This window comes from Lupinus angustifolius, chromosome LG01 (genome assembly GCF_001865875.1).
Source record: "Lupinus angustifolius cultivar Tanjil chromosome LG01, LupAngTanjil_v1.0, whole genome shotgun sequence".
NCBI classification, from domain to species: Eukaryota; Viridiplantae; Streptophyta; class Magnoliopsida; order Fabales; family Fabaceae; genus Lupinus; species Lupinus angustifolius.
Window position 1 is genome coordinate 5,717,496 of NC_032009.1, and position 15,195 is coordinate 5,732,690.

At 32.1% G+C, this 15,195-nt stretch overlaps 2 protein-coding genes across 2 annotated transcripts; one reads left to right on the forward strand and one right to left on the reverse strand.

Annotated features, from left to right (window-relative positions):
- LOC109348349 (T-complex protein 1 subunit alpha) lies at positions 704 to 8,542 on the forward strand. The gene is made up of 15 exons (XM_019588751.1): positions 704 to 861; positions 965 to 1,029; positions 1,104 to 1,340; positions 1,436 to 1,486; positions 1,575 to 1,670; positions 2,578 to 2,643; positions 2,821 to 3,038; positions 3,835 to 3,931; positions 4,044 to 4,130; positions 5,456 to 5,590; positions 6,386 to 6,490; positions 7,015 to 7,143; positions 7,437 to 7,540; positions 8,132 to 8,222; positions 8,308 to 8,542. The coding sequence occupies exons 1-15, from the start codon at positions 804 to 806 to the stop codon at positions 8,389 to 8,391; spliced, it is 1,623 nt and encodes a 540-aa protein (XP_019444296.1). The 5' UTR covers positions 704 to 803; the 3' UTR covers positions 8,392 to 8,542.
- LOC109342191 lies at positions 11,970 to 13,939 on the reverse strand. The gene is made up of 2 exons (XM_019580251.1): positions 13,210 to 13,939; positions 11,970 to 12,549 (listed from the first exon to the last, which is right to left on the reverse strand). Exons 1-2 carry the CDS (start codon positions 13,680 to 13,682, stop codon positions 12,381 to 12,383), a joined length of 642 nt encoding a protein of 213 aa, XP_019435796.1. The 5' UTR covers positions 13,683 to 13,939; the 3' UTR covers positions 11,970 to 12,380.

A 15,195-nucleotide genomic window follows, 5' to 3' on the forward strand; every position in this document is an offset into this window, starting at 1 on the left:
TCCAATATTGCTTTGTATGAATAATATAAGACCCAAGGTTAAAATTCAATTGAGAAACTCTACTTATACCTCATAGTAGCCCAAATTTGAATTAGTAGACATGCTTCTCATTTTAATTTTTTGAGCTATAATCATTATTCATATGTTTTTAGCCTAGTAAATATTATAATACTAAAGTTAGAGTCTGTTATATATTCGGTAAAAATTTATATAGGATAATTATATTATTTATTACTCATTTGTAATATTATTACTCAGAAAAAGAATTAAGTAATTCAATAATCTATCTATACTATTAATAAAGGGAAAACATAAAATAACTACCCATCATGGTGTAATTTGTGTTTTCCTATTTTGCCCTTAATATCTTTTTATTTCTACCAAAAAAACCATATAATATTATTTTCTTATTTTATCCTTATTATCTTATTATTTTAAAAGTGTATTTAAAAAAATTGAATATTAGACCAAATTGAATAAATTCAACCGTAAATTTAGCGCAAAAAATTATATTTGAATTTATAAAATACAAACTATACATTACAAACGATAGAAAAGCGGGTTAACAGGCACGACAGTGCATGTAAACAAGCTAGTAATAATAAATTATGAATATGAAAGGTAATAAATAATAAATGTACTTTTACATAAGAAACGAAAAGGAATTGCAGTTGGGTGAATGAATTTTAAAATTGAATTCTTTGAATAGAGTAAAGAAATAAGCATCCAATAAGTGAAACCCTAGAAAACAACCACCAGCACCACCTCCATTTCCTCTCACTTCTCTCTTCTCCCAATCACCAATGGCGGTTGACATTTCCGGCGATCGCCAATCCGGTCAAGACGTTCGCACTCAAAATGGTACTCTTCCCTCTTTCTCTCAATCTCTCTCTTATTTTACCACTATTTATACATTTACATTCCGATCTCAAATTTCAATAACTTTTTTTTTGTTGAATAACAGTTGTGGCGTGCCAAGCAGTTGCGAACATTGTCAAAACCTCCTTAGGCCCTGTTGGCCTTGACAAGGTACTGTAATAACATTCTTGATTTGAATGAATGAAGTAACTGTTTATAACTAACACTGTTGAAACCTGTTTTAGATGCTTGTGGATGACATTGGCGATGTCACTATCACTAACGACGGCGCAACCATCCTTAGGATGCTGGAAGTCGAGCATCCTGCTGCCAAGGTGTTAGTTGAACTCGCCGAGCTTCAAGACCGCGAAGTTGGAGATGGAACCACTTCTGTTGTCATTGTTGCCGCCGAGCTTCTTAAAAGGGCTAATGATCTTGTCAGGAATAAGATTCACCCTACCTCTATTATCAGTGGATATAGAGTATGTAGCAAATTATCACTTTTTTTTTAATTATGTGCTTTCTATTTGTTTACTAAACCACATTATCAATGTCGGTTGATTATTATTCTTTATAGCTTGCGATGCGAGAAGCTTGCAGATATGTCGAAGAAAAGCTATCTGAAAAAGTAAGCTATTTCCTTACCGAGTATTTTATTGTTCTCCTTAATAAACCCAATTTATGTCTCTTAGTCAGATTGTTCTATTGAACTCTAGGTTGACAAGCTTGGAAGGGAACCACTAATTAACTGTGCCAAGACAAGCATGTCCTCAAAGTTGATAGCTGGTGATAGTGACTTCTTTGCCAATTTGGTATGTTTGTGATTTCAATAACTTTATATTGAATGTTGAGTTTTTATCAGTTGAAATGGTTGTACACCATATTCTGCAAAGTGTAGTTAGTGAGTTCATATCCAATTGGGTAAAGTGTATATATATCTCTGTGTTTCATGGCTCAATTTTTACTTGGGATTAGCAGTTGAGAATGTCGAGCTAACTAGCCTTGTCTTATGTCTCAATCTTTATGTGGGTTTGAGTGAGCGAAATTTTTTATTGTATCAATTAACTATCTTCTGAGAGATTTTCATATATCTTTTGATTCTTTTCAAGGATGCTTCTCGAGTCTCATGCTTTATTAGTTATGTTTCATGTAATACTAAAATGTATGATACTTTCTTATAGGTTCCTTTTGTAATTTGAGCTTGATTTTTTGGGGTATCATAATTGTTGATATGAGTGCTGTCTTTAACATGAAACTTGTGGAATGAAAACCCCATTCTTGATCGTAGGAGAGTTTAAAAAACCGATCCAAGTAATATTAAAATTAGAATATACCAAAGCAATTTTTTCAAACTGAAGGCTTCTGTGAAAATACATAGAAACTTGATTGAGAATTATGATTTTTTTTTTGTAATTCATTACATCATTCCCTACTCTCTTCTTGAAGCAAATTTCCTCAGGTGCTTTGTTTTGTACATGGGAATCCTTTACCTTTTTGCTGAATTGAATGGCCGCACAGGTTAAAATTTCTGGCTATAGCCCATGTAATTGTTGAAAGCAGTTTCCTTCTCATTATGTAGGCTTATTGTTCTGTTCTGAAATTATTGGTTAGTTACAAACAGGATGCGAACTGATGATTTTAAATGAGTTTTGTGGCCATGGATATAGGTGTTCATTATTTTTTCAGTTGTGAAAGTGACTTGTGTGTACAATTTAACAGGTTGTAGATGCAGTGCTAGCTGTAAAGATGACCAATGCTCGTGGTGAAGTTAAATACCCGATCAAGGTTGGTAGTAAAATTTTGTTGATCTTGTTTATAATAAGGTTTTCTCCCTGAATGAAAGATGCCCAATTTGAGCAATATGTCTTGCTGAGCATCTGTTATATGTAGTTCAGTTTTGCTTTGACAATCATGGACTTTAAATGTATTCAATTCTGTTTCCTTATGCAACCCATGGTCCAGGGAATCAATATATTGAAAGCTCATGGAAAAAGTGCTAGAGACAGCTTTCTGATGAATGGTTATGCTCTAAACACTGGCCGTGCAGCTCAAGGAATGCCTCTTAGAGTTTCCCCTGCAAAAATTGCCTGTCTTGATTTCAATCTTCAGAAGACAAAAATGCAATTGGGCATTCAAGTATTAGTCAATGATCCCAGGGAGCTTGAGAAAATTCGTCAAAGGTACTGTCAATATTGTCACATAACTTCCTTATCTTTATTATACGGAATTTCCTTGAAATAAAGATACTTCCTTCACTCTCCTGGAATATTACGAGGAAAAAATCTACTCTTCTTGATAGTAAGCTGTATAAACTTGGATTGAACATAAATCATTCATGATTATAGTTTATAGGCATGAAGGTAATCCACAGCTTTGTTAGTACTCTACATTGTATCAGGTGCACACCAACTAAGACAGCACCCAAGTCTATAAACTAGATATTACATATATTCCAATATTTTTAAATGAATGGATTTCATTTATGATGATTAGAATTCTTTCATTTAATATTTATGTCTTGATGTCTTCTATATTAAGGATACTATGAATCATGTGAATATATTTACTATCAATAGTTCATCATTACTGAAAATTGTAAATTCCCCATTCCTTGTGATAGTGTCAAATGTGAGGCTGAGAGTCACTATATAATGCTATGATGTGCAACCGTGTTAAGATTTAAGAGTTCTCCAAGGGATTATCATCTATTCTCTTAAATTAGTTTCATATTAAATATTCTTGGAAAATATATCTAATATGTGCTGAAAGTCATGCATATATAAGATGAAAGTTCTCCAAGAGACTTGATGCTTGAAATATTATGGTTGAAAATCTAATTGTGTAATGCCATCCAATGTTTTCTCATTGTGGAATTTTGCTTGCAATTGTTGAGGACAATTCTGCTTTGTCATATTGCTCTATGAAATTATAGCTGTTAGTGCTAGTAATATTTTAACAAATGCTCAATCCACACAGAGAGGCTGATATGACCAAGGAACGTATTGAAAAACTTCTGAAAGCTGGTGCCAATGTTGTTCTGACTACTAAAGGAATTGATGACATGGCACTGAAGGTATGCTTCTTATTTCTTTTTGTACTCTTATCACTACTAAAGAGGCTATAGTTATTATCTTACTATTTAATCTGCAACATCTCATTCTTACTACTTAATCTACTGTTTTCAGTACTTTGTTGAGGCTGGGGCAATTGCCGTAAGACGTGTGCGAAAAGAGGATATGCGTCATGTTGCCAAGGCCACTGGTGCAACGATGGTAGGCCGTTGCTTAATTTAAATTTATTCATTTAAACTGCAATATATGTTATTAAGTTGGTAGTGAATTTGAATAATTTTTACCGAGCATTTTGAGAGTCCAGAACTTATTTTTTCCCCCATATATATTTCTAGAGTAGTAGACAAAAAGTGAACTGATATTTGTATGGGTTTGAGATGTGAGAACAACAAATTTGGGTCTTACAACCATACATGGATGGTTAGGATTGAAAGTTAGTTATTGGTCACATGATCACTTAGAGTTAGTTCCATGCATTTTAGCTTTTGATGTTTTATGAACTATACATACTTAGAAGTTGTTTTTAATTTTATATTTTTGTTTCATAAATTTCCCAGCTCTAGAAACCATTCTGCATTTTGAAATCTGAACATTGTTTACAGCTTCTCAATGTCAAGTATAAGTTGACTAGCTAATGCACTTGTCTTCGTCAAGGGGCTGGGTTGGAGGCTTTATTTTCATTTTAGGCTGTGTTTTGGTTTGGTCTTACTGGTCAATGGCCACAGAAAGGCTTCTACTTTCACCACATACAAGTTTTCTATGACTTTTCAGAGGGACTCTATATCCATGAGATCACTAGTTATCTAGTGATGGGGATGGTGTTTTAGTAACGTTGATTTTCTTTCTGCAAACTTCCTTTTCAGATGCTGGTTATTTTTCTTAGTGCTGCTAGATGGTCCAAATTGCAGTATTATTTTACATTTGTAACAAATTCTTCTTATGTGCCCAGGATGAATTTGTGATTTAACTTCCATCTTTGGTAAAATTGTTGTAAATGCATCAATCAGACAAATGGCTATGATCCTAATTCTAGTTGTTTCAATGTGCATTTGCACCTATCCCCGATTTCATTCAATTATTTGGAAATTAGCGTCACCGTCAAATTTCTGGTTAACTATGTTTAAACTTACATTTTTCTATTTTATATTTCATTAGTAATTTGCTAGGCCAAATTTGTAGAATATGAAGAGCAACAAATTATTTATGAAATGAATTTTATACACATATGAAAACATTCATAAAACTTTTCATCACTCCTTGATTTAAATCTCACTGCTTGTCATTTGAACTGTGCATCATATCCATGTTACGGGAAATTAAACAAACTGCAGAGTTGTCTAAGGATGCTGTTTGTCGTTCTATTGGGACTCTCACACCTTTTCTCTCCACTAAGTCAATTTTAACAACACTGCTTTCTTTATTAACCTTTTTTTTAATTAAACCATATTTATTTTATATCTTTTATTTAGCATACCGTTTCTCTTAGTATTATCTCACTTAATTTTTACTGCAAATGGTTGTTGCAGGTCTCAACATTTGCTGATATGGAAGGGGAGGAAACATTTGAACCATCGTTTCTTGGAACTGCAGAAGAGGTTGTTGAGGAGCGTATATCTGATGATGCTGTAGTGATGATCAAAGGGACAAAAAATACAAGTGCTGTAAGTGATCGAGATTGAATTGTAGAATTTAGTGTTGTTCTTTTCTTCCCTATATTTTTTCATCAGAAGAATAAATTCATGAAGAGGAAGAGAAGAATAGTACAAGGAATTTGCAGGATCAAGAATTCTCCATATTAAAAATGGGAAATGTTTAAATAAAATAACCGATGAAAAGAGAAAACATCAAGAGAGAAAAGCTGGCCAGTCCTTTTGCATCTGTTAAGAAACCCCCTTAAATATATCATATGCTTAAGACCAGGCCCATTGCCTAATATTATCCCATGTTAGGTTGCACGGACACTTCTACTCATGCACATCAATTTTGAAATAAGAGGTTCTTGTAAAAAAATGTATTTGCATGGATATGCTGTTTGGCTTCTTCTTGGTCTATAGGTCATGGTATGTTTAATGGGGTTCTTACAGATATATTATGGTCCTCTCTCTTTTGTTTGTCTATGTTCTTTAGGAGGATCACTTATCGTCATAACTACTTTTATGCATATTTTTATCTTAATGAAATTCTTTTCTCAAAAAAGAAAAGCAACAAAGTCAATGTGTCCTAAAAGGGATTCCAGTGCAGAAAATTCTTTACCTTATTCATTATAAAAATAGTGGAAATTCCATGAAAATGTGGAATCTTGAACACTAAAATTTGGATATGAGAGTTATGCATGGAAAAAATATGATAATGATATTGGAAAGCATATCTCAGAGCATTCTCACCAGTTTTCAGAAATAAGTGTTGAATTCTGATGCACATTGTGGATATCATACATTTCTGTTATTCTTCTATAGGTCTCTTTGATTCTCAGAGGTGCTAATGACTACATGCTTGATGAGATGGATAGAGCTCTGCATGATGCATTGTCAATTGTCAAGAGAACTCTTGAATCAAATACGGTACCCTGCATTCCTTACCTGTCAATCCTGCTTCAGTTGAAATTGATTATGTTTCTCTATATTTCAGTTTTTGAAAGGATAATGCTTAGCAGTACAAAAAAGATTTAGTGGACTGTCAAATAACTACTCTCATTTTGAATTGCCTTAATATAATTTATCTATTATTTTATGGTTCACTTTTTGTAACTTGAGAATGATCTTGTGGTATTGCATATTTGTGCAGTCGATCATCTTATTAGAATAGGCTAAGTTTGAAGTACCTACTATCGTTGTGGATATATTATTGTAACTGACAGTGACGAAGAATAGATTGTCTCACTTAAATAGACAAAATAAAAGATGAATATTCTACCGTATTTGGTGGGACTACTGGGTCATCTTAAATGGTGGGACTGTAGTTTGAGGGAGAAAATTTGGCAGGAGGCCAGCTGACATAGAACAGCTAGATTTGCGGTTATTTCTTATAAGTACTTCCCTTATTCATCCGTCTTTTTACATTTGATTTTTCAATGTGTAAAATTCAGGTGGTAGCTGGTGGAGGTGCTGTTGAAGCTGCATTATCTGTTTATTTGGAGTACCTTGCTACAACTTTAGGATCCCGGGAGCAGTTGGCTATAGCAGAGTTTGCTGAATCTCTGTTAATCATTCCGAAGGTAAAAAACAAACTAAGCTAACAGCCTAAGGTTTTAGGTCTTCACATTATTTTACATATAACTAGGACTGGAACAAATGGTGTAAACTTCAACTCTCAACCCCAGCCCAAAATTAGATTTTCTAGTTATATAGTTGTGTTGCCTTAAGAGTTATAAAAAGCAACTAGGTAACCTTTTAGCCCATTGTTTAACTGCTGCATCTTTTATGACTAGTGGTTCTTTAATAGAAATGTTTTAGTTTCCTATCATTTTGGCCCTAAAAAATTTATGTTGATGACACTTATGTGTGGCAGGTTCTTGCTGTCAATGCTGCTAAGGATGCCACTGAGCTTGTTGCTAAATTACGGGCCTACCACCACACAGCACAAACCAAAGCTGATAAGAAAAAATTATCTAGGTATTTACTCGCTAGTAAATAGTTATAATTTCCTTATCTTGGTTATTCAATATGTGTAAGATTTCTGGTAGTATATGTTGAATTTATCTCTGTTCTCATGTCATTATATATTCTTCAACATCTGTAGTATTTTCTTCCAACCCTGGGATGACAACTTTGGCAGCTATTGTAGATTTCTGCTATCTAGTTATCTACGGATATTGAGTTGGATATAGGGATAGGAAGTGAGAAATCTAGATTTTGGATGAACACAGATTTGACCAAGTAATGTCTGGTATTTGTCTGACATTGGACTGATACATTATATTATACAGAACTAGTATTCCTTAATCATTTTGACATGAAGCTGGTGGTATGATTTTGTGGTATCACATACCATGTTTTGGGTTGCTTGATTAGATAGAAAGTGTTATTCCATAATGGAAATGCATTGACAAAAATTAGAGAAAATGACAATTGATGAGGGATATATTGGAACTAGGAAGTGATGCTTAATAAGCTGACTTTTATGTGAGTACCTATTATGTTCCATTCTGTTTCCTTCCATTGAAAATTAACTATTTTGTTTGGTTTCCCCTCAATTTTATTCAGAATGGGTTTGGATCTTTACGAAGGAAAAGTTAGAGACAATGTGGAAGCTGGGGTCATTGAGCCTGCAATGAGCAAAATCAAAATTATTCAGGTGAATATTTACTTTTAACATAATCAGTAGTTGTCTTCAATGATCCCAATTATCTAAGCAAAATTGTTGTACTGTTATTTATCAGTTTGCAACAGAAGCTGCTATTACTATCCTTCGAATTGATGACATGATCAAGCTTGTCAAAGATGAAAGTCAAGGAGAGGAATAGTGTGTACTCTAAGTTTGAGGCCATTTACATTTTATTATGTTCATTGCCCTTGATGCTATTTAAGGGAGAATGTTTCAGTTTTGTCTGAAAGTAGCGTTTATTTATATTTAATGTTATAATTTCAATTTATGAGAGAAATGCTACAAAAGAACATTTACATTTTTGGGAAGTTGGAAACCATGTTTATTAGATCCTAGATCTAGATTGTGAATCGTTAGGCATCTTTTTTTTAATCATGAATTATATTGTGAATTATAAAATTCATGACCAGTAATTGAACATAATAAAATAATTCATAACATAAGCCATAACTCTCAACAAGAATATCATTAAATAATACAAATTTAAGTCATAACAAGGGACATCGAATTTTCCATCGAGGTGATGCTTCATCCGTGCCAGCCCAGGTGAATAAGTATGTGAATAATGTTTGGTGGGATGCTCTTATAGTGAGACTGTTATATGGATCGGTTTTATTTTTTGTCAACCATTTAGGAGAATTAATGGAAAGGCATAAAAGAAATGAAGAATTGAAGTAGGATCACATGATTTTAGTTGTGATTTTGACGTTATGCCACATGATTCATGTTAATGACTTAACTTGTGATCTACATCGCTGACCATGGTTTTCTCATGGTATTGTGGTCTGAATCACACAATTCTTGGGATACTAACTGAAAAGTTGCAGGGATTTTAATGGAATTGTTTGTTTCATGTGCATATTTTTCCAAGTGTTCTTCTATTCTGGTTGAGTGGAGAGTCTTTTTGAATGATGTCTGTCATCATTCAAAAGTAACTTCTTATGTTTGTATATAAGAGATCAAGAGTATAGAATGCAATAGTAAGTGAGAGAGAGTTAAGATTAAGAGTAACTTCTTATGGGAGGTATTTCCTATTTATAGTGGAGATGTGCATGGAATATTCCCTAATGGATGTTGTTGACTTGACAGATCATGTGGCCTTGTCGGGCCTGTTCTAGACAAGCCAAAGTTGTTTTCCTCTTGTGGGGTGAGATGACTCTGATAGGTTCGTACTCTATGGATAGTTACTTATAGTGTGTGGTAGGTCGAGTAGTTGTATTCTAAGTCTGTCCTTGTTGCTTGGTAGAAAGCGAGTGCATTGTGCATGTGACTTGTGGCACATGTCTGTGCTGTTCAGATGGCATGACAGTCATGTACAAGTAACATGGTAGGGGTGGTCCATGCACTGTTGTTTGAATTCTATTTCGTTAATTTCTAAAATTTTTGGTCACTCAGACAAGATCCAAGGTTGTTGGAGGATCCGTCTTTTCCGACCTTAGGAAGATATCTGTCATTTTGGCCTAGCCAAGACATGTCTTTTAGATGGGATGGAACACCCAACTAAATATTGTTTTGTAGATTTTGTGTGTTTATTTTGTAGTTTACATGTGTCAAGAATTTCTAGTATGTCCTAGTTCACAAGACTCCCATCTAATCGGGTTTGGGAGGAGATGTACGCAAGTCTAATCCTTGCAAGTAGAGAAATTATCTCTAGGATTTTGAAGATGTATGTGTCACAAATTTCTAATGTAAACGTTAAGTAAGTTTATGATGCTAGTTTTTAATATGGATGGTATAATGATATTTTGTCTCAGCTAAAAAAAATACTTCAATTATTTTTAAATTAAGACCTTGTTCAACCAGAAAATAAAAGGCATTAGGTTGGGATTGGCACTTAAATATTAATCTTAATCAAAGATTTTATTGCCTCGGTATTTTACTTTTGAGTGTGAAAATGAATTGTGTCAAGTTTTTCTAAGCTCAACTTGATAAAAAATGATTTGAATCACGTTGAGTGTGAATTATCTTTTCAACTTAACATCGATTCAGTTAAAAGTTTTGAATTTTCTATGGGCTAATAAGTTAAATTTGTATCACTAGTTAGCTTGAATGATTATTATATATATATATAATTTTTTAATTTTAAATAGATATGTATGAAAATTTTATTCAAACGTTTCCAATGACACTAGAATGGGGCACTAAAACATCTACCACAATATGTGTTGTTTCCTGATCTAATTACAAGAATTTCAAACTATTTCAAACCACCACAAATGTCTTGTTAGTCAAAGGCATTTCATTATTCAAAGTTTCAAACTGTTTTATAATATTGCACACTGCTTTCTTTATCTGATTCCACAAGAACAGAAGATTCCACAAGAAATTGGATAAACAAAGTTAGATTGAAAGTTAGAGAAATATTACTGCTTTCGGCGATTAGTGATTACACAACCCAGTGGCTATGTATAACTTCTTCACTCTATTTTGTATTGTTTATTAGAAATTTTTAGCTAACATTTTTTTGTCCTCCTTTTGTGGTTGTGATTTGGTATTAGCAATAGGACTTTATAAGATGGACTACAGAATATTTTTATGAAATTAATGTTGTATTTTGTAGATATATATTAGAAGAAAGAACTACAGGGGCAGGAAATTAACAATGTATTTACATCATTAAATAATGTATTTCAACAAAATATTCCATGCATGATATGCCATTTAGCCTCTAAATTTAATTGGTGAGAAAAAAGGACTGGATGCAAAATTGTCTTTGATTGTTAAATAATATTAAATTTCATTTTATTCACTATTAGAGTGAATGAAACATTTAGTAAAGGTAGATTAGAGTTAGAGTAGAGAAAATGGTGAGAGAGATTGAAGTGAAAAAAATACTTTCTCCAGTTTAGTTGTGAAGAGAGAAAAAGATGAAAGAATAAAAAGAATGTGAGACCCACCATAAAATCATTCTCTCCTATGAATGAGAGATTTGTCGAATAGAAAATGAGAAGAAAAGAGAAGAGATGATGCTATAAATGATTTTGTAGGTGGACTTTTTTCATGTCTTCAATTATGATGACAGAAGAATAAAGATATGTTATTTCAAATCTTGTCTTGAACTATATTCTATATTAATGATAATAAAATAAAAACAACAAAATATTTTAAAAAATTAATTAATATAATATATTTTTATTAATACATGATAGAATTTGTGATACCATATTTATTGATGAGAGTAGGTGCCTGGTTTCAGTTGTCATTTTTACCCATGAGCAACATTATAATGATAAACAAAGTGAATTTTATTATTTATGAGAAGGTTACATCAAGCACAACTATTAGGGCCAAATTTAAAGATTCAAATATTTTAGAAGTGTGATAGGGAAGTTTCAAATAACCTTGTTCTGATTTCTTTTTCCAATATGTTTATGAGTGGAGTTATATTTATACTCAAACTGTGACACTAAACCATGATAATTTTGTTAGAGAAATTGTGAAATGATAATTTTATTAGGATGTTTATAGAGAATGTTACTAGGTGAGATTCTTTAAAGTTCAATTTATGAGTTAAATTTTGAAGGGGAATGAAAATATATTTTATAGATTTTAAGTCTTTCTTTTCATTTCCTTTCACTTGAAAGCCTAACACTCAAAAGACACTGTATTCCTGCTTTTATCATAAGTTGCAATGTATTAATATAACAATGCAGACACAACATCAAATAGTTTTTCTAAAAGAGAACATGTAATATATTTTTTGAAATCTAAGCTGTACAAGAAACATACTTTCCTTTATTATATACATTGAGCCACACAGAAAATTTTCCTTTTAATCTAGGTACAATGCTGTTGCCTTTCCCAAAAAAATGTTACACTTTCCACCGTAAAATGCATGGTTTTTCCACCAATTTCAGAATAAACTAAGAACATGCAAGCAATTTCACTAAATCTATCAGCAATGAGAGTGATTGTTTCCTAAAGAACATGGCATACCTTAAAAAAAATGACTGCTATGTTGGAGTGTTTAAGGTCTCATTTGCGAGTTGGGTTTTAGAGGGGAAGGAAGACTTGAGAGTCATGAAACACACTTGTGAGATAACTATGTAGCCATCTCCCTTCCTTCGCAACCAAAATCCAACCCGCAAATGGATCCTAAGGGATTCAACTTATGAGAAACTGAAGGCTTTAGGCTAAGAGCCAGAAATTTCTGTGGGTTTTAGTATTGAGAACATACCCACCACTTTGACCTTTCCTCTGTACTCCAACACAGATGCATTGGCTGTTTTGGATCAAATACTCTGCTGTGTCTAACATTTTTGCCCCTTTCACAGACCCTCCTCCTGATCTCTTATATCTATAGCCATACATTGAAATATGGAAAAGTCATTAGCCATTAACATGTTAAATGCAGCACTAGTTACATGACACTATTTACCGTATTACAATTAGATAATGCACAAAAATATATCTACATTCATGACAAAGAATGTCATTATTTCTAAGTTTGCATAAGGTCATATAGGTTTAAACTTCATTGCTACCACTGTACCAAAGAAAAACATTTGGTAATAAGTTTTAGAAAAACTATTTTTTGGATTGTAACTTTCCTTTCATGTTGAATATGGTTGTCACATGAAAATCCAATACCATGCATGATACAATGAAGAATAAAGAATTTACAATAATGTTCTTATAATCATAACGAACATAATAAGAATAGCAAAAAATAAAGATAAAGCTTTTACAAAATACTTATATATAACTCCTTTAATATTCTTTACCTACTACTTATTACATATCAATATTCACAACTTTAAGTTATTCCAAAATATCTACATTAGAATTATCGCTTATAGTTTTCTATGACCTCAACATAATAATTTGGCGGAATGTGAAACAGGTAGGATAAACAAAATGATATAAAAAAGGGAGAAAGAAGCTGAAAAATGTTATTATTGTTTCTAACAAAGAAAAATGTATGATATAGTACGAACTATGAAGTATAGAACATTACCCTAATAATGCAGAAGAAAGACTGCGTTTCTGCCCTATAACTATAACATCAACCCCTTCATTGTTGCTATGTAAAAGAATAGTTGAAGCCCTATCTTTACCATCCATATCCACCCTCAAAACACGTACTCTCATTTTTGGTTGAGAAACTCTGCATGCATTCTTCATCTCTTCAATAAAATCAACTTCTCCTTCTCCTCCTGTTGTTGTTGCTGCTGTTGCTGTTGCTGCTCCTCCTCCTCCAAGGTCTAATGATGCAGTGGTTGAGCTTCCTAGTGAAGGCATCTTTAGGAAGGTTGAGATTGTGTTTCGCCACGAATTCGGGTTTTCGACGTGGAGAAGAATCAACTCATCTTGCTCAAGAACAGCATGTGAAAGTGCATATTGTAATGCACCTGCTGATTCTCTTGTTGGATCAGCTACAACCATTACTTTACGTGCCTGTGTACCATTCCTATTGTTATTATTTGCCATGTTTTTAATTTATTTTATTTACGATTCTGCCGATAATAATAACCACGACCACAACCACAACCGTGTGGGCCAAGCCTAAGATAACTAGAACTAGCTTAGCCACCCTGGAGAGAGCCTAAGAGAATAAAGGAAAAATGTGGAATATGACAATATGAGATGCTCATTTTTTTTGTCAAGAGAGTAAATCTCATAGGAACTGCAAATAGTTAAATTTGTTAGTTCCTATTTTGTGATTCATAATAGATTTTCCTTTGTTTTGTTTCCTATATTTAAGATGAAGTGAGTATATTATTGAAACACTATCCTTGAGACTCGGTCAAATGCTAACATTATATTCCTCTTGCCCATACATTATTTACACTATGTTCTTACATATGGAATGTTAGGTTAGGAGTGTAATATACATGTTCACCACTTATTGTTATATTATTTATTATTCATTTTATTATATTTTGAAGAGTTAAAATTTTTTTATGATAAATTGAAGAGTCAATGTTGATTAAGATAATGAATTGGCAATGTATAAAACTTTTACATGTATACATTTTTTTTCTCTTATATTATATATGTATGATATATTTCTCTTACTATAAATGAAAATATAAAGTTATGTTTATATCTTATTTACATTTATTTTTATATATTAATGGATTTCAATTGAATTTCACAACATACTAAAGTCTTGATATAATTAGATTAATAGGCAATTAGTAAATAAAAATTTCAGTCAAATTCCAAACATACAACAGCTATAACACCTTCCGAAAGGTATCAAAAGATGAAGCACCAAATTTCTTTGAAAATGTTTGATTTATATAAATGAAATTAAATATAGAGTAAATTACACGGCCACCCTTTATGTTTTAGCGAAATTACATAAATTATCCTTAATTTTTTACACCTACATAAATTCCCTCATTTTTATACTTTCATTACACTGAAACGTGAATAAGTGTAATCTTTTAAACAAAAAATGTGATAAATGCAATTTAGTTAAACAAAACATGGTATATTGGGGAGACAAGCCCAAATAATATATGAGTTAATACTTATTTATCATTTTTGGTTTGTTACGATACAGTATATGAGTGATTTAAACAATATCTCTTTGGATTTATTGATGCATTTTATAACAAAAAATAATAAAGATACATTGATTTGTATATTATTTGGATTTGTCTCAACAATATATTATGTTTTGTTTAACTTAATTGCATTTATCATATTTTTTGTTTAAAAAATTACATTTATTTCTCATGTAGTGGTGATTAGTGTAATAAAAGTGTAAAAAATTAGGGATTTTATGCAGGTATAAAAAAGTGAGAGATGATTTATGTAATTTCACTAAAACTTAGAGTTGTCAATGTAATTTACTTTTAAATATATTCTAAGATTACATCTTACGATGGTCAGTCGAATTCTTATAAGATAAACTTGATTTATAAATAAGCTAAACCCAATCCAAATATAACCAAAGTTGTTATGATTATAATTTTTCTTAATTAAATGATAT